A 20,105-nucleotide genomic window follows, 5' to 3' on the forward strand; every position below is an offset into this window, starting at 1 on the left:
CAGTGCACGTTAGCATGTGGCGAGAGTGAACCCGCGGTTAAAAAGTTGCGCTCGACCTCGTACCTGCATCGTAGAAGCTGTCCAGCACCGAAGTCTCCCCAAAGTCGAGCCTCCCGAAGGTGACGGTGGTGAGCAGGGCGCTCTCGGCGTCGCACGCGCGCTGCAGACACTGCAGCGCGCCGGACTCCGGGCTGCTGGCCATCACCGCCTTCAAGCCGTCGTTCAGCACGTACACCACCCGAAGGGAGCGTTGCTTGGCCGGCGGGCTCGGGCTGGACAGCTCGGCCCTCTCGCGGTCCCGCTCCGGCACGCACATGCCGGCCGCGTGCTCGCCCGCCATGCAATCCGCCGCCTGCGCGCTCTGGCCGGCTTCCATGTCGCCGGGCCCGGCCGCCTCCGCCTCCGCCTCCTCCCCCCAGTCAGGAGTGCGTCCTGCTCCTCACCTGGTCGCGCACCGCGCGTCTGAGGTTGTCCCCGCGCATCTCCGCCTCATTAAATCCAATCAGCGGCCCATTATCTCGCACCAAGGGGCCCCGCTGAGCGGTTCCGACAAGACCCCCCTCCCCGCGAGAGGTGGAGGTGATATGACGACTAAAACTCGCATTTCAGTTAGTGCAAAACAAACACACGTGTTCTTGTCCACATAACTTCGATCATCGTCTCCTGCAGAGTTTAGCGCTGTTAGGTCATACACTTCCTTCTCGTGCGCACTTCTCAGGTTCAGCATCAGCGCCATCGTCTGGCATCTTGACAGCGAGGAACTATCTTGACGAAAGCGGTGCTTATGCTCAAGGGTTCTCTTAACTTTTTGCCCTTTCAAAAAGCAGGTTTTCCAAGGACCCTCATTGCAAATGTTTGCGGAAACAAAACAAAAAATAATCATTCAAGCCAAACAAAAGTACTCTTAAGATTCACCGACTGTATTCAATTTGATAACGAGTATATTCGTTAACTTTTCAAGCTAAGTTTAGGAAATTAAGCAAGCTTCCTATCACAAATCGGGTCAATTTTCCCGAGCAGGTTGCTGCCAAATATTTAGTGACAAAATACATATATGAGTCTATTTGACAAATTTCGAAATTACTGTATTACACTTTTTTTTTTATCATTACTTACAAATTATTTCACAACCCCTGCAGTCAGACCACAAACTCCACTTTGAGAAACCGTTTTAGCCTTCTCTAGGAGTGTCCCAATACTTTTACAGAAAAGTACTGCTTTGGTGGAATGGAACAATGGTCATTTAGAGAGAAAAGCGTGATTTACCAAAATTAACAGTTTGCAGCATTTTTTATCCCAATCTATGAGTTGATCCCATTTGCCCCTTACATCCACTAGGGGGCGTATTTGCTGTATATCGCTATGCTAAGCTCTGGGACCAATGTTATTTTCTCTTGAAAAAAAACCCGAGACATACAGTACATAATAGGCATCTTTATTCCACAGAAATATAAAAGTATATATTTTGATCATTTCATCATTACTATCCTGGAGAAAAGAGAAGACAGGGCAAGAAAACAATTTGCAGCCACTTGTTTTCTTGGTTTGTGTGAGAAAGAAAAAAACAAAAGAGGAAGGCCACAGTGATGTGTTGCCATAGATTCTGTGCACATAAATCGTACGAGGAAGAAGCAAACAGCCGTGCATGTTAGCACACACAAACACACGCCGATATTCCCTCTAACCTGTCATTAACGTGATTGGCCGGCTAAAAAGCGCCGGTGCCAACTTGAGGCAAGTGAGATCCAAAAAGTGCTCTTTTTTTTTTTTTCAAATAAACATTTTTATGTGCGTGTGAAGGCAAACTAGACAGTATCGTCATCATGCATTAGCGCGCTCATAAAGCTACAGTTTGTATGGAGGATCAGTGTCAAACTCAAGGCCCGGGGGCCAAATCTGGCCCGCCATATCTTTTTGTGGCCCGCAAAATTCTAATTGTTTTAAAGTTATAAATATATACCACAATTTTATTGGTCCGGCCTACTTGCGAATAGATTTTCCTCCATGCAACCCGCAAGCTTAAACGCGTTTGACACCCCTGGCTAGTTAGCATGTCCTGTCATTATTGTGCCTGTGGGGGGCGCCCTCGCTCAATGTTTCAAAGGCCGACACGTCATCAATGGAATGTACAGTGCAGTTAACCACTTTTGATTTGTGTCTAGCGCTAAGCTAACCATCGGGTTGCTATAAAATATAGCTCGCAAAATTCTCACCTGTGTTGTTACTTAGTATCTGATAGGTTGGTGGCTTTTTAAAAAAATAACACAAAAACTTCGGGATATTTCGCGGACGAAGCAAAAACGTTTACAGGTCAACTTAATTTGACCTTCACCCCAAATATCCCCAAGTTTTTGTAATGTATATTACAACAATAGCCCAGATTGAGATATAGTAACGACACAAACATCAAATCCTTCTTGAGCCGTGTGCCCCAGCTAAAATTGTAAAACTGTCTCACACACGGCAGAGTTAAGAGGCGGGAACGCGGCGGCGGTCCGAACCAACCGGCCTGCGGGGGTTCCCGTGGGTCTTTGCCACCCTTTTCACGCGAGTACCTCTGAGTGACACGTCGCCACGGCGACGCAGCGGCCACCCGCCAGTACCGGCGGGCCGGGAAGGAAAACAGCGGAGATAAAGGTTAGTTAGAAATGAACAGAAGACATTGAAGTAAACACAAGGTAAGGCGACGTCGTGGGGGGGGGTCATGTTGTTTTGAGTCTGTGTTGTTCGCTGCTGATGGCGATCGTCAGGATCTTTTGGCACAAATGTTGTTTTGGCCGGGCTCATTTGGACAGAATCTTCTTTATGTGCTCCACTTCCATCTGTTGCAGCAAAGACAAATGTCACACATTTTGTGTTAAAAAAAAAAAAGGCAATTATTCACAATTCTTAACCGAGATGCCACAAGGTGGCGCCAAAGCAATTACAGAAACAAATCACAATTCCTTCATTCCCCAAAATCTGTTTTTTTTTTTTAGTCCAGATAGATATTAAATCCCATCTATTTTTTTAGATTTTTTGTATGTCATTTTTCTTTAATTTCTCAAATTATTAAAATTATCATTTTATTTCCCGAAATATATTTCTCCCAAAATTCTCATATATATAAAATATAGCATGCTATTTCATTTATTTTTCTCAAATTTTTGGCATTAAGAGGGGCTAAAATGGCTGGGAAAGTAAGTGTGAACACACACACACACACACACACGCGCCTTTTGGGATCTAACGTCCCATCTCACCTGCAAACCGAGTCGTATCTTCCTCTCCTCGTCCAGCGTGCCCACCAGCAGTTTCATCTCCTGCCTGTGCTGGCTCTTGAGCAGCTCCACGGAGCTGCGGAGCTCTCGCAGCTGCTTCCTCAGGTCCTCCAGCGTGGGCGCCGCCACGGGCGACGAGAGCCGCTGCTCCGGAGACGGGCTGGGACCCGCCGACGGGGACGAGGAGGAGGAAGGCGGCGAGGCGGGACGATGGCTCGGGTTCAGAGATGACGACGACTTGGCGGCCGGCTGGGGTTTGCTCTCGGGTACCTGGGGTCACGTAATTGCACACAGTGTGGTGACCTCTACTGATGGAGAAGCACTTATGAACTGTAAATTTGGGGGTCAGCGGTGTGCGATAACTTTTTATTTTGAGAGTCTCCGGTTTGTCAAGTTTAGCGCTTACCGAAATGACGGGAAGTGCCTTCTTGGCGAAAACCTCCGCAGGTCTGGACTGGACCTCTGGGTCCTCCTTGGCCCTTTTTGATGCAGAGTGGTCCGCGTCGCTGCCCGTCAGTGATGACTGTGAAGTCGGTAAGTAAGTCAGTATATAAGTTACCCCATTCACCAACACAGTTCACCAACCGTGGCACGGAAAGAGTTAAAGAGTCCATTAACCCCTGTGGCATCATCGAGGCCACAAATTATGAAAATTCCTTTGATTTTTTTTTTTTTATATCAGCAGATGATTAAAACCTGTAAAATTTTAAAATGCAATGATTCTGACATTTCTATATGATCTCAGCTGGACGTGCGAGATTTTGTGTACAAAAATAATCATTGTCCAAAAGCTGGACCATATAAAAGCATTATAATTACAATTTTTAAGATGCATTTTAATCAGATTTATGACATTGATTTTCCTGCGATTTTTGCAACAATCCGTTGAGTGGTGTTCAAACTATGTCAGCAAACCAAAAATTCTGTGTTGACTCTTGTCACACCTCAAGACAGTAGGTGGCGGTAGAGACCAGTTAAATTGTCATCATCACCTCACAGACTACATGCTACAGACCATAGCATTTTTCAGTTATTTTGTGGACGTTAATAACTTTAACCTACATATTCATGAGTACCTTTGATTACGCCTTTGAAAGCATTTACAGAATTAGGAAAAAAATGCAATGTCTATAGTTTCCAAAGTGTGTACACCAAGGATAAACAAAAGGGATCTTTGACGTCTGTTGCCGTCAAAATTTGTTCGGACGTTCTCACCGACGTGATGATCTGCGAGCGAGGCCGGCGGTCCGTGACTCTCGGCCGCGATGCCGTCGGGTGGCTCAGCTTCTCCGCCGACGGGACCACGGCGTCCAGATCCAGATCTAAAGACAAAGACGCGCATCAAAGACGCGACTGTCGTCCCGACCCGACGCTCCGTCCTCACCGGTGCTCTGGGGCCTGTCGGGAACGGATTCGGGTGTCGAAGCCCCGCCCTCGGATTTGGGGCTTTCACACCTGAGCAACCAAACCACACACACGCGGCACAAATATTAGGGTGGGATCATTTTGGGGTAGGGGTGGGGGTGGGGGGGGGCAGGATGTTGTAAGGGCGCGTACTGACGCCAGAGAGGGCGGTCTCTCGGGGCGCCTCGGGGGTTGCTGGGAAGCAGAGGAGGCCGTGGAAGTCTTTGAAGGGAACATTTTCTTGGGGAGGACAGTCGGGAGGGAGGGCTTGAGGACTTCGTCACCTACACACACACGCACACACACACGGGAAGACTCGAATTCAATTTGGTTTTTGAGGGAAACGGGAAGTTAGATTATTAAAGTTGAAGCATAGAAGTCATCCAAGAAGTGTTAGATGAGTATCGTTTGCAAAACTGAACCAAAGAATGGTGTTAGAGGCAAGTTCACCAGAAGAGACGGATTTTGCCATCCATAGCTATGCTGGCATTGGCAAGTACAAAGTTTTAGTGTTTAAAAAAAATCAAAATGGCGGAAATGTGTGTTTGGGCTCTTGAACCTTGCGGTCAAAATCGAGAGATGTTTTGTTGCCGGACGGTTTTCGAAGGGGGCGCGGCAGCCACGAGATGAGGAGCGCGACTTCGGTAAACGAGACATTTCAATTTCTGACCTACTTCGTAAAAACTTTGATAATCTTTGATATGCATATAATTGTGTGGAAAGATCTTTTGAAAAAGCCGTTAATACGAATGAAAAGGCAGTTGAAGCGAGAGCGGGCGGGACCAACGTGGGTACCTCGATCCTGGTCCCTGTGCGGAAGGTGCTCGGGCCGCTCTGGAGGAACCTTCTTGCCGTCCGATTTTTTCTCTAATGGTCACAGTTTTGGTCTCTGCGTCATTCTTCCCGAGAAACCACGAGAGGAGGAAGGACATTTTCTCACCTGCCGACGTGTGTTTGGCTGACGGTGCAGTCGGAGGCGGCGGCTTCTTTGGTCTCTATAATCGTGGACAAAAGTATTGAGACACCCCTGTGCAGCAAGTAATCAATCAAGAGGTAATTGAAAACATTGTGTTTTCGACCCTATTAGGTTTTTTATGGACATTTTTTGAAACTCTTGGCTCTTACCTCTTTCTCGGCTTCCAGCAGCTTGACGAAGTTGTCCGGGAAGACGCCTTGCCTTCCGCCGACCTCGCCCATCCACCAGCCTGTGTCGGCGCACTCCTGCACGGAAGCGCGCAAGCTAAGCTCCCGATAGAAAAACTGCCCCAGGTAACCCCAAAACACAAGCGCGCGTCGGCGTACAACGCCACCTTGGTGATGATGGCGATGATCTCGCCCTCTTTGATGGTAAGCTCATCCTCGTTCTGCGCTTCGTACGGAAAGAGGACTTTGCACAGCTCTCGGCCTGGAAGCGCAATTCAAAGGAGGCATCGTAATGAGGACTTGGAAGACAGTGGAAGAATGGAGGGGCTCAAGTTGACCTTTTCCTCTGCTGTCGGGGTCGCTCTTCATGTTTTCGGGGGCCGCCGAGCTCGCCGTCTTCCAGTCGGCTACCTGCAAGACCAAAACGGTACATTTTCATCAATTATTTGTAATTCGTGGCCAGTGGGAGCAGAAGCTCATTTGTGTGGAAAAAAATAAGAAACGGGGTGTAAAAAATGACATATTTAGAAAACTACGTATTTCTATAACAGCAAATTATTGTATAAATCACAGTTTTTTTTAATAGTTTTGTCGGGGATGCGTCTTATACTTGGAACCAACTCGAAAATTCATTATGAGATCAAGTGGTTCTCAAATGGGGGTACTTGAAGGAACTTCATCCTTTTAAAATAAAATTTAAAAAAAATAAATAAAACTTGTTTCACGGGATAAATGACTGAAAAAAGGTTGACAACCACGATTTCATTTCTCATGTTATTCCCTGTGACAACCACAAGAGGGCGCGCTAGGCCTGTGTATCTGTACCTTCTACTCCCAATCCTTTGAAACCATTTGAAAATTAGAGGTAACTAAAAAAAAACCAAAAACTGTGGGACTGAAAAAAAAACTAACAATAACTAGCTTTGTAAATGTGTTTTGTGTAAGTTTGTAAGAATGAGAGCACGCCGAATGTTTGCTGGATCAATTACAATTCTGGAAGACTGGAAAAAAAAAAAGATGATATTTATTTGGCGGTATTGCTCAGCCCTAGTGCGTTGCGTGTTAAAGAGCTGTTTGTGTCTGGGTTCGGAGCGGATCCTCCACAGTGTTTGTGGAAGCAGGGAGGAGGCTTCTTCCACAGGAAAACACTCACAGTGCCGCTTCTGTTCGCAACACACACACGCAGCTCTGTTCCCCCCTCGCCAATTCAAGCCAAATTCAATTCAGATCTCATCCGCATTTGACAATAATTTACACCAAAAAATCCCATTTGAACATTATGCGAGATCACGTCCATCCGATCAAGTGATGAAACCTTGCCGGGGTTGAGAAGGCATTTTTGATGATCCCAGCACCAACTGACTTTGACTCAGTGAAAACATGTGCAAATGTTTGCATGCTGACTCGTCCGGGAAGATAAAGTCAAAGGTGCACACGCATCAAATCTACCAAAGTGTACAAGAAGCATTTAACGGGAACAAGGATAGACTCGGACGCTGGTTCAGTCTGCTCGCTTCTTTTATTGAAAATAATGCCAAAACAACCTAGGCTAATGTATAACGGCCAACTGACGTCCGCCCTCTAGCTCGCCCCTTAATTTTGGGGGGTGAAAAAAAAAGTCATCTATTTGGGGAATGATGGTAAACAGTGACAAAGTATTTGTGCTTGGTTTCTTGCCACCCCTGGCATTTCGCATCTATTCCCAAACAGAAATTGCATTTTGCAGAGGGCTGACGTGGCTTTTGGGTGACTCAGCATAACCACAAACACCCAATCCCTCTGCCTTCAAACTAACCCCCCCCCCCCCCCCCCCCCCCCCCCCCCCCCCCCGCCAGGATGCAGCACGGAGTCATCGGCTAGGCTGCTGCCTCATGAGACAGCCTATTAAAACCAGCACGGCGGGAGGGAGGCTGCACAACATCCTTGGCTTCAAAGTCTCATGTGCCACACACGCGTCTGTAAAGCTAGCTAGTGAACACCGTCACGAGGAAGCGCTGATAAATCATTTTTTCCTCACAAATGATGAAAGAATGGATAGATTTTGTATATGATGTAAATACGATGCAATGATTAGCATGCTAGGCTAATTAACCTTAGCAATACAGTACATCAACAAATCGGTTGAGTTTGAAGCCACCTAGCTTGCGCTAAGTAGCTTTATGATAACGCGCCAACTAACATCTTCCAAAAACATACAAAGATATTGTATATGTGCTAACTACTTTTGAACTACACTGTTCACGTTTCAACAAGCACGCCAAGCTAACTGGCTTTAGCGTTACAATACATTATGATAAAACTAAGATATACTTTATTCAATCTAATTTATCAAAGCAGCACCTATGATGGAAACTACACAATACTTTTGATATGAATAATGTGTTCTGTATGCATAAAATTGCATTGAAATTTGAACAAAAAGTACAAATTAAAAGGTATGATTCAATAGACGTCTCTCTCTCTCTCTCTCTCTCTCTCTCTATATATATATATATATATATATATATATATATATATATATATATATATATGGGTGTGTGTGTGTGTGTAAAGTGACATCCATCCATCCAGTAAAAGGATTGAAATGTAGAAAAGAATCCATCATTGATCCTACCTTCCTCTCAGCTGGCAGTCAAAGGCAGACAGAGAGACAACACTTTGCTACATCAGCGTCAGTGGCAGCAGACCGAGAGTGTGTGTGTGGGAGGGTGTGCGCGCGCTTGAATGTGTGAGTGTCAGTGAAAAAGTATCGAGCTTTTTTCCACCTTCCTCTCTCCGCGCTCTCTCACTTCTGCTTTGCTTGTCATATCCCTTCAATTTGTGTGTGTGTGTGTGTGAACATAAAAGCACTTCCTGTGCTGTACAAGCGGTGCAGAGGAAGAGGAGGAGCCCAAACCTGACTTCCTTCACTCAAAACAAAAACCATTGTTAGCCTTTTTAGCCCTGCCGCTAATAGCCAAAACCCGTAATTGATACCCTCGAAAATATTTATGTTTGCTTTCTTTAGGTGTTCATCCTCGCTGCGATTTCCACTAACACCCCGGGTTAAACTTGGCTCCTCCCTGAATTTCTCTCTCAAATCATTCTTTACCACCCATGTACTACCTTGCTGTTAGAAATAGCATTGGCGCCATCTTGTGGTTCATTAGGTCAATTCAAAAATAACACAAATGTGAAACAATGGATGCGGGGAGAAGTTTCACACAAAAGTGAATAGTGAACCATGAAAAGCGGGGGATTACTGTTCATGTGTGACATCACCTTTTCGCCCTCACAGTCAATATCCATGGAGCGGGGGCGGAGCTTGATGGGCTGGTCTTTGAAGATGTCGCCAAAGCCAAAGCCTCTCACCTACACAGAAGCGCCATCTTCAGCTTTTGCAATGCAACTACAGGTATCTTTAAAACATCGCTCACACTTTTTTGGGTATGAGAAATTCTGGGTTAAAAAATCCGATTACCTTTTTGGGCTGGATTTCCCCAGAGCTCGTTTCGGACCGACTGTCCCCTCCATCGCTCTCGCTCTCCGGACTGTTTTTACCTGAAAAAAAAACAAAAACGTATAAATCCTAAAACCGGTTGCTATCCCCGCTCTCTCATAGGCCGAGACTCACTGTTGCGGTTACTGCGGGGCTCCTCCTGCGAGGTGGGCGTGTCCGCGGAGGGCCCGTCGGCCTCCAGCAGGATCTCTTTGGTGAAATTAGAGGGAAACATTCCGCTTTTGCCATTTAGAACGCCTTCCCACCAACCCTCCTCCACCTATGGGTCAAAATACAAGGCATCAAAAAAAAAAATCGAATTAATTGCTTTGTAATGCAGTGACTGATTGGGTACATTTTCAAATTGCGAGCAAATTAATTGGAAGAAGCAAATAAAGCAGCTGCTGAAAAGATATTGTTACTTTTTTGCAAAACATTGCATGCCCTTGTTTTACTGTGTTTTACATGCGCATTAGCACATTAAGAACACAATTGAAAAGATCAAATAAAAATTATATTACACGATCTAAAAGAAATATTAATTCACTTAAAATTTAAAATAAAGGGAGGGCTCAATAATTTGTTTTAAGTTTAAAAAAAAAAAATCATCCAAAAATGCTTTTCGTGGGCAACAGTTACATCATTAAAAAAAATCGAGAACCACTAATCTAGTTTACACATTTTATGACAGCAAACTTCAGAAAATCAGTAATATTTAATGAACACTCATTTGGCGCCATCTTGTGGCAACTTGGTGCAAAGAAACTGTGTTGAAGTTTGTTGAGGAGCTTCATTTAGACAAAAGTAATGCTTTGCTTATGTATGTAGGCAAATATAAAGCATTTGTAGGTAAACATCTTGGGAATTTTCGCAGAGGTGAACAGAAAACAGCCTTTTATTTTCTTACCTCGGCCACGATTTCGATGATGTCGCCTATTTTGAGCTCCAGCTCGTCTTCGTGCTGAGGGACGTAGCTGAAGGCCGCCTTGCACCGCCGCTTACGGATCTGCTCCACTGCAATCGACATCGGGCCGCGAGTTACTCATGCGATGCCAAAGACAACATTTTACTTTGCCTCCACACTTCCGGGGGAGTGAAAACTTTGCTCCCTTGCGGACATTTTGAGAGAGCGTCTCTCGTTTTTCGTTTGATGTCTTTTGTGTTGGAATCTCCGTCTGTGTGACATCGACTCCAAAGGGGTTTGCTCATAAAGCTTAGTGACATGGTATGCTGTTCTCTTTTTGTCCACAAGATGGCACTGTTCTATTGCCAAAAGGGGCGGACATGAGCAGAAACGTAAGAAGCGGAATGAACGCTGCGGTACCATTACCTTTCTTAGCCGGTCTGGTGCCGGGCTCGGACACGGGACTCGCCCGGCCGTTGGACAAGTCCGCTTTGACCCCAGTGCTGGCCTGTCCTCCATCTCGCTTGGCCTCCTTCTTGATTTCCTGTAAGGAGGAGATCGGATTTAGGACAAGCAGCCCAGTCTCATTTGTGTCCACTCTTGTGGACATTTTTTTTTTGTCCTTGTGTCCTCACAAGAGGACAAAATTGACACAACGGTGGACACAAAGAAGTAGGCTTGCTTTCAGGAGATTTTTTTTTTTTTTTATCTTAAAAGTAACCTATAAATTATCGTAGTTCTCCAAATATAAAACACTCTTTTTTCCCCCCCGAAAAAATGAAGGCCAAAAATATGGGTGCGTCCTATAAACGGTAACTTAAAATTCTGAATTTGTTTTTATTCGACACATTGAAGGCAGATAGCCACATAAGCCGAGTTTTGACGCATGATTTTTAAGCGATTTTATACCGACTGTGTTCGTACTCATAATAATTACTGTAACGGATGGACGTCAGTTGGCTGTCAGCCACCAGTGCAGCTCGGGTTAGCCGAGGTTCTTACGCCATTGTTTTCGATAAAAGAAGCAAGCAGACTGAACCACCGTCCGAGTCCAGCGTTGTTCATACGCAGAATATTACTAAACTACGATTACAATTATTAATTACTGTTATTATAATTACTATTACTAGGAGGCGTTCACTGACTGCTCACAATGTGGGAAATCGCAAACACACATACATATGAACACAGGAATTTATTACGAGTTTAGAGTGTTGGTGACCCCAAAATTAAGCTTGTGTCCTATACAAGATCTTATATTTGGGGAATTACGGTTCTGTCCCGTCTACGGCGTCCAACTTAATCAAAGCTAAAGAAAATGGAGACAGGGCAACAAATATGGCCCAAAGAACGCGAGGGAAAGAGGGGACAAAGTGGACATGACGGCTCACATGTCCCCGACGCTGTTTCGTAAGCCCCCTGGCATGTGGCCAAGGCGGCCCGGCCAAGCAGACCGGAAGGACTCGCACACGCACACGCACACGCACACATACACTCGCACGTGTGTGGCATGGAAGCCTTAATGAGGCACAAGGTCCAAAAATACCAAGCCGTTTCCTAGACAACAGTGACTCCCATTTGTCTTGGTCAAAGGGAAACAAAAAGTGGACAAAATGTCAGCACCTGCACTCAAGATGGTAAAGAATTAAAAACAAGAGCGGTATTTTATTCCAAATAAATTCATTAAAAAATGTCAATTCAAAACATTGAATCCAACTAGAGTAGAACTACATTTGTAGTTCTCACACATTGCATTTACGTGCTATGCTATGCTAGCTTCAAACGCTACAGAAAATGAATGGATGAATGTTTACATCTCTGCAATCTGGATCAGGTCTGGATTGAAACTAGATTTAGGACTGCGGCATTTGAAACATCTAAAAAAAAAACCTTTGATATGTCTCACCTATAAAGGACATTAAAAGTCTACACACCCCATTCAAATATGTCTCACCTATAAAGGACATTAAAAGTCTACACACCCCATTCAAATGCCAGCTCTCATATAATCCAGTGGATCATTCTTACATTTTTATAAAATTGCAGCTGCATGTGCGAGATTTTGTGTACAAAAATAATCAAATCCCTCAAATAGCAGGCAAGGCAAGTGGGAAAATTGCGTCAGCAACACAAACGTTTTGAAAAGGAGGCCTTTTAACACAATTTAGCAAAAGGGCGCTTCATGTTCCAATTCATTTGCTCTTCATTTGAAAAGAAACATTAAGAAGTACCCAAATTCCATTTGCTGATGAGAACCACTGATCTATGAAACAGGAAACCTGTACCTCAAATCTCCCAAATAGCAGGCGAGGCAGAGCTCTATGAATAAATCACTTAGCTGCAAAAGCACTTGGCAAAAAAAAAAAAAAAAAAAATCAATAATGAATACAAACTAGCACAATATATGGACACCGTAGTACCCAGAGCGAAATAGCATGTTTTTACAAAGTCAACACGGGCAGAGGCCGAGCGGGAAGTCAACCATCGATTGTCTCTGCGTGCCTGCACACACTCACACACACACGCGCGCGCTAGCCCACGCAAAAAGCCGCGGCGGCGGCGGCGGCCATTTGCGAGCCACCAGCTTCCTCTTCCTTTACGAGCGCGGAGGGACACGTGTGACGGATTTACGTGGCGGTGGATTGCAACTGGAAGGTCCACGATACATGTGTTTGTCATTGGGACTTCCAAGGGAACCCGCTTTTGAACTTTTCTTTGTGGGTTCAACTGCTCCCGGGGGGGAAATCGGGAGGTTGCGGCCACTGAAAGGAAAGGCGGATGAAATGAGGAAGACAACATGATTCGTCATTTCGGAACAGGAAACATCTGCGGGTGTTGTGTACCGTGGGGGTGCGAGTCGCTTTTTGTTTTTTTTAAATCTGATTTAAATCAAAAAACTCAAAATTCACTTCATCTTTTCCGGCAGCAAAACTATCGAAGAAATATCACAACTTGATAGAATACTTTTAACAATTCAATCTCAGATGGTGACTTAAGAAGAATTCAGTAATTAATGAATAAAGTACTAAAGTAATCAATTACTTCAAGTAATAGCACTAAAGTAATTCATGAATTTAGTTCATAATAAGCAACGTACTAACCCTATCAATTATTTTACATCGTATTTTTACTTTAGCTACTTTAACACCAAAAGCAGAGGTGTCAAAACTACGGCCTGGGGGCCCATTTGGGGCCCGCCAATTACAATTGTGCAGCCCGCGGCTTATGCTTATGACGGGACTTGCAATTCCATTTGAAAAAGTAGTAAAAGTAGATGTGTGAGAAAAAAAAAATCGATAAAAATCAACTTCCTTAAAGTAAAAAGTAATTTGTAGCAATAGTACTTGATTACCTCTAGTAATTGACTACGTTATTCTTTATTCGTTTAATATCAGCCATTTCAGACGTTAAAGTCATCTTTTTTTAAAGAAATTAAATTCTCCGAATATACATAGAGGTAATCGATTACTTTAGGGGCTTAAGTATCGATCAATTACTTTAGTTACTTAAGTAATCGATGAGTTTAATCTATAAAACAACTTTACTACCTTAGCTACTTTAGTACCAGAACTAAATTGTTTTCCTTAATATAGTAATTAGTAATAATAGAACTACATGTATAAAGTAACCAACTTTGTGTTAGCGTGCTAATAATGAAAGTGGCCCTTGGAGTTTTCCATTTTCGTGTATGCGTCCCTCGGAGAAAAATAATTTGGTGCAGTCCTGCTTTAAGCGAAGCGCTCGTGTTGAGTCGCCTCATGTGCGTCCGATTAGCCGGCGCATGAGCGGTCATCACATGATAATGTCCGCAAACCTGTTCCCTACCCGGCCTTGAGTGTAAATTGATTGGAACCAAAATCAGAATCAGTTGTAGCGAGTTAAGTATAGAAACAATATGATAAGGTATTTATGAAAATATAAGGTAGTATTGTTTGCTAACAACTAGCAAGCTAACAACTTTGGGCTAGCTAAAATAGATTATGTAGCTAGACTGGAAAGACAGGACAACAAGCTAGCTAGCTAGCAAAGCCAGATGTAGCTCAATCAATAAACGTAATTGATGAAATAATCCGCCCATACTGGCTATGGTTGATTGAGAAACAAGCTTTTTGGTAACTGGTATGCTAAACTATTAACTAATGGGCATTATTGAAGCCTCGCTAGCTAGCTTATTGAGCTAGCGCAATATAGATGCAGTAAATAGACTGAGACATTTTAATCAGTCCCTTTAGAAAAAAAAAAAACACTGCAAAATCTTTATAACATTAAATTACTTCATATTTTAAATGCTCTGAGGGCCAAATGTGAAAAATTGCAAATCAAATGACTAGATAGCAACTTAGCCATGGACATATAACAGACTTTGTAAAAAGAACTGGAAGGACAACTCGCTAGCAAGGACAACTAGTTAGCAAGCTATCGATTTGGTACAGTCTATATAGCGCAAATAATGGGCATGCTAGCTAAGTTAATTTACGAAAAAAAACCTGCTAAATCATTGTAATATTGAAGGACTTCATGTAAATGTAATGACTGTTGATTGTTAAGTTGTTCTCATTAACATATCAATTATGGAGCAGTTATTAATATCCCAATCATAATGTATATCATATCCCATGTCGGTGCGCGACTTGACTTCCTGTGTGTTTTGCAACCCCGCTGTGAACATTCTCCCTTTCTTCCTAGACTCACAAACACACACATTCAGCGGCCAAATGCCACACATTCCCACAAGTGCAATCTTGTGACACATTATGTGGTATTACTGAGTCCCCCCTACACACACACACACACACCACACACACACACATATGCGCACACACACGGCCATTGTCCTGCAGCATGACAGCGAATGAGCGACGTGACAGCAGCTCAGCACAAATCAAGCACGTGACAAGGCCGCAATAATGTGGAAATGCCTTATTGTTTCACCGGATACTTCCTCCAACACATACGCACACTTATCAATTTTGCGCTTCAGGACTATTCGGCAAACAAGTACACACACTTGTGTTATGCCAAGTTATCCAAATTGCTATTACAATTAATGACAATTTTTTTTATTCTTCCAATTTGCAATTTCTGGTTTGTGATCGTAAAAGCGCTCCGTCAAAGCACTCGATTTTAGTATCGTTTTCCATGGCGAGTACCGATACCTTGAAATAAGGCCAGGTATCAGGTATATCGAATACTTGGCATTGGTACTCAGTACTACTCACAAAAGTACAGAAAACTACTGTGTCAAATTTGACCAGAAATTTAGATAGCTGATTTCTACATTCTACTAATTATAATAATAAACACTATCATAAATTCTAAAAAAGTCATGACAGACATACTGCGCGATTCCAGGTGTTATCCAGTAACACATGGCTATCAAACATACGGCCTGCGGGCCGGTTCTGACCTGCAAACAGGTATAATCCGGCCCGCCGGATGATTTTGTAATGTAAAGTATTTAAATGAGCCGAATTTTTTTTCAATCAATGAAAAACCTGAAACGTTTTATGATTAATAGTGATGTTATGCTTGCACTATTTAGGACAGGGTTAGGCTAACCCTAACTCTAACCCACAAAGTAAACGCTGCAATTTTGTGCCAGAAAGTGAAGAAGCGGAAACAAAATGTTTCAGAAGCTCGATAAGAGGAACAAAACAGACCTGCTGAAACCACTTACTTTTTACTGCGCAATTTTTGGGACTCTAAACATTTCTGTCGGGACCCGTAGATTTTTTGCATTGCCAGTCCAGGGGACGCAACAGTTTTCAGGGGTAAAATGGAGGAGTGTGCCATCCCTCGGCTAAATTACTGTGAGAATGACGTGGAAGAAAATGTCCCGAAAATCGTGAAAATACTGCCCAAGGGTTAAAGCAACTTTGTCCCTGCGCGTTTGTTACCGACCTAAATAGCTTAAAGTTCGTAGTTCCGACCCTGAGAATTCTTATAATAGGGCCAAGCGAACTTTTTAGCACTTTACATGAGACGGGTGTACTCACCCGCACAAAGTTGTCGGGGAACAAGCCCCGGCGCCCCCCCAGCTCGCCCTCCCACCATCCTCCGTCGTCTCGCCGTATGTTCACGATGACGTCGCCCACGCTCAGGCTCAACTCGTCGTCCTGCTGGGCCTCGTAGTCGAACTCCACCACGGCCTCCACTGAAGAGAGGGAGAGCGTTAGCGCCTTGCGCCGCAAAGGTCAAACATCGCACATTGATGCGTCACATCGTTACGCTTTTACTCGCCGCCGCTCGTTGGGCCACGTGAAGCCACCCTAAATCAACAAGGGGAAACAAGGATGGAATTTGGACATCAAACTTGCGGGTTTTTATGGGCCCGCTGCTCCTGCCGGGGTCACTAAATGTATCCCGTTTCATGTTTAGGATAGCTCGCACAAATAAAAACGAGGGCTGAGCAGAGGGGACCTCTGCCAAGGCTCTGAATCAATCAATCTTTAATGTTAATGGCAAAGAAGGGATGTAAAGTTTCTGTCGTTTCTTCTGGGACCGCATCTAATGAGGTCCTATACGACGAAACCAGATCTGAAGAGATTTTACGGACACGCTTGAGAATGATAACTATTTTGCTATGCTAACTAGCATGATAGCTGATCTGTGTGGCTAGCTAGCTTGCGAGGTAGTTGTGTGGGTGGGTGGATGGATGGATGGATGGATGGATGGATGGATGGATAGATAGATAGATAGATAAGCAGATCAAAACGCAGATAGATAGATAGATAGATAGATAGATAGATAGATAGATAGATAGATAGATAGATAGATAGATAGATAGATAGATAGATAGATAGATAGATAGATAGATAGATAGATAGATAGATAGATAGATAGATAGATACGTAGATAGCTAGCTAGCTATGAGATGGATGGATAGATAGATAGATAGATAGATAGATAGATAGCTAGCTAGCTATGAGATGGATGGATAGATAGATAGATAGATAGATAGATAGATAGATAGATAGATAGATAGATAGATAGATAGAGATAGATAGATAGATAGATAGATAGATAGATAGATAGATAGATAGATAGATAGATAGATAGATAGATAGATAGATAGATAGATAGATAGATAGATAGATAGATAGATAGATACGTAGATAGCTAGCTAGCTATGAGATGGATGGATAGATAGATAGATAGATAGCTAGCTAGCTATGGGATGGATGGATGGATAGATAGATAGATAGATAGATAGATAGATAGATAGATAGATAGATAGATAGATAGATAGATAGATAGATAGATAGATAGATAGATAGATAGATAGATAGATAGATACGTAGATAGCTAGCTAGCTATGAGATGGATGGATGGATGGATGATAGATAGATAGATAGATAGATAGATAGATAGACAGATAGATAGATAGATAGATAGATAGATAGATAGATAGATAGATAGATAGATAGATAGATAGATAGATAGATAGATAGATAGATAGATAGATAGATAGATAGATAGATAGATAGATAGATATTTAACTACACAAACACAGCCTGTTGCTTTAGGTATCATGTGTTTCAAACAGACTGATGTTAGATCTTTGTCCAAACTGCAAAAGTGATAGGGGGGGAGGCATGGTAACCAAGGCAACAAGAATATCAACGGATGACTGTGACTCACCCACGGCGGCTTCCCCATTCCAAATTGATGCCTTTACGCGCACACACGCAACATATTGACGCATAAAGATGTTTTTTTTGTTGTTGTTTAGGGCAACATTGGAATGAATCACCCTCGAGTGCCGCACAATGGATAGAAAATGCGGGAAAATGCAAATTAAGATGGAAGCGGCGCCATGTTGATTATGGGATGGAGAACAGAGAAGGAACTTCTGTGTTGGCGTGGGTGCAAAAAAATGGTGCGAGGTACAAGCGCCACAGCGGGGAAGCCAACCGCCTTCTGCTGTGAGGTCTGCAACACTTCAACCAGACTTCCGCTGATCAGAATATTGACTATTGATTTCACCGGTTATTGATTATTGATTAGACTAGCCACACTGTCTATAAATGGGACCGATTTCTTTGGTTATTGACGAAATCGGGTCTTAACCGCTTAAATCGATGCTAACAACCGAAAGGAGAGAAAAGGGACAAGCGGGGCATAACATTCGAACGCCTGCAGACAAAACAAAACTCCCACTCAAGACTCGGCCAAACGGAGAGATGAGTCCAACAGCTGCGTCCCGTCCGGGTGCAAGACGCACGCTAACGACAGCGCTTGCGTGTTCTCCATCCGACATCGACAAAAAATTCCTCGTAAAGAAAGAAGCTCCTACCTAACGCTAACATCTTAGGGTTGTAATTACCTACAGATGCCACAAGATGGCGGCAAATTATTGCCGGGGTATTAGACATGGCTTTGCGACAAAACGGGATAAGAATTTGTGGGAGTTCATTCTACAAAGTTTTATTTTGTTTTCTTCTTAGCGCTCACGCAGGAGGCTAACCACCTAGCGCAGCTTTGTTTATAATAACAAAGAGAGCAACCTGTCATGTCTTTTATGTTTCAAAAAAAAAAAAAGGAAACGGAAGCCTCAGCCGCTTCGCCTTTGTGCATGCGCGCCATCGATGAAATGATTGGCGATTTAGCGATCGATGACTCTGCCATCAGCTCCTATCTGCGCCGGGGGGAATAATGAGGAATGTCACTGTCAGCACACACACACACACTCGCAAACACACACACGCACAAACGCATAGTGAGAGTAAATGCAAACGTGTCAACATCTGCAACTCATCATCTCATGAAGCCCCTCACGCACATCCACGATAAGACATGTCCGGAGAAAACAAGGTAGTCCCCACAACACACCCATTTGGGCACCCACATAGGGGTGTGTGGGGGGTGGTTGCGGGAGGGGGGACCTGGGCTTTCCGCTCCTGCTCATCCAGATGCGCTGGGGGACATTCTCGAAGACAGCAGGCAAGGAGGAGGGAGGATACAGGAGAGAGAAAAGGAGAGGGGTCCTCAAAAACAGGGGGGGAAATATGGTGCACCTCACCCATTTATGTCTCCTCGGTGCTCCTCGGGTTTGGTTCGGTACCGTACCAGGCGATCGGTTCAGGTATCGAGCGGCTTTGTTGAGCGCCGAGCCACGCAGCCTCCTCCTCCTCCTCCTCCGCGCTAGCAGAGATCCGCTAGAGCGGGAGGAGCGTCACATGAAACCATATTCCTTCCTCTTTTTTTTTTTCCTCCCCCCCCAACACCGACGCGCTACAGAGGAGTCAGAGAGCGTGTGGCCAAAACGGGAAGCAAGCTGGCTCTTCTGGTGCTTTCGCGGGCCCTCGGAAAAAAACACCCCCCCCCCCCTCCAAAAAAAAGGAAAGAAATAAGCGCATGTAAAATAGTTAGTTTTAAATAGTATTAGTTGATTGATTCATTGTAAATAGTCAAATAAAAATACGTTTCCATACACGTGAAACTGTTTTTTTTCATTGAATCTTTATTTATCGATACTGATGTATAATTTTTAATTGAATTTTTAATCTAATATAATTATACTTTAATTTTTAAGTTAGTGAAAAGTGACTAATTTTTAAGTTAGTGAAAAGTGACTAATGGGTTAATAATAATTAGTTTTTGCAAAACCTTTAACACTTAATATATCCGAGTTGGAGTTTGTGTTTATTATTTTTTTACTTAAACATAAATATTTACGTACCGTATTTCATTTAAATGACACATTAAATATATGGTTGATTGATTCGTTTGTTATTCAAAGAAAAAGACGTTTTTATACAGATGAAACTATTTTTTCCATCCATTGACTATTTATTTATTAAAACTTTTTAATAATTAGCTTTTAATTATTAATTTAATGTGTTTGTATTTCTTTTTCTTTTTTTATAAAAAGTTAATAATAATAGTAAATGTTAATAGTAAATATAGTACTAGT

The 20,105-nt window shown here is 43.4% G+C and overlaps 1 protein-coding gene and 1 long non-coding RNA gene across 3 annotated transcripts; one reads left to right on the forward strand and one right to left on the reverse strand.

Annotated features, from left to right (window-relative positions):
* Positions 1-1,419: 1,419 nt before the first annotated feature.
* sh3kbp1 (SH3-domain kinase binding protein 1) lies at positions 1,420-19,455 on the reverse strand. 2 transcript variants are annotated; one of them, XM_088402211.1, is made up of 18 exons: positions 19,212-19,453; positions 16,186-16,343; positions 10,616-10,733; positions 10,193-10,299; positions 9,421-9,565; positions 9,268-9,347; positions 9,069-9,158; positions 6,146-6,218; positions 5,975-6,069; positions 5,790-5,885; positions 5,605-5,659; positions 5,460-5,531; positions 4,822-4,948; positions 4,645-4,715; positions 4,476-4,582; positions 3,667-3,783; positions 3,243-3,530; positions 1,420-2,822 (listed from the first exon to the last, which is right to left on the reverse strand). In XM_088402211.1, exons 1-18 carry the CDS (start codon positions 19,213-19,215, stop codon positions 2,784-2,786), a joined length of 1,842 nt encoding a protein of 613 aa, XP_088258337.1. In that variant the 5' UTR covers positions 19,216-19,453; the 3' UTR covers positions 1,420-2,783. The 2 variants fall into 2 exon arrangements, with proteins under 2 accessions (XP_088258337.1, XP_088258338.1); XM_088402212.1 differs by lacking the exon at positions 5,460-5,531 and having other exon boundaries at positions 19,212-19,455.
* Positions 2,473-9,651, forward strand: LOC148408065 (uncharacterized). Its single transcript, XR_015863658.1, has 6 exons — positions 2,473-3,794; positions 5,573-5,717; positions 5,808-5,933; positions 6,017-6,234; positions 9,085-9,201; positions 9,409-9,651. It is a non-coding gene; the product is annotated as an uncharacterized LOC148408065 (long non-coding RNA).
* Positions 19,456-20,105: the final 650 nt, after the last annotated feature.

This window comes from Hippichthys cyanospilos, chromosome 19 (genome assembly GCF_059441005.1).
Source record: "Hippichthys cyanospilos isolate Australia breed blue-spotted pipefish chromosome 19, RoL_Hcya_1.0, whole genome shotgun sequence".
Lineage (NCBI taxonomy): Eukaryota > Metazoa > Chordata > Actinopteri > Syngnathiformes > Syngnathidae > Hippichthys > Hippichthys cyanospilos.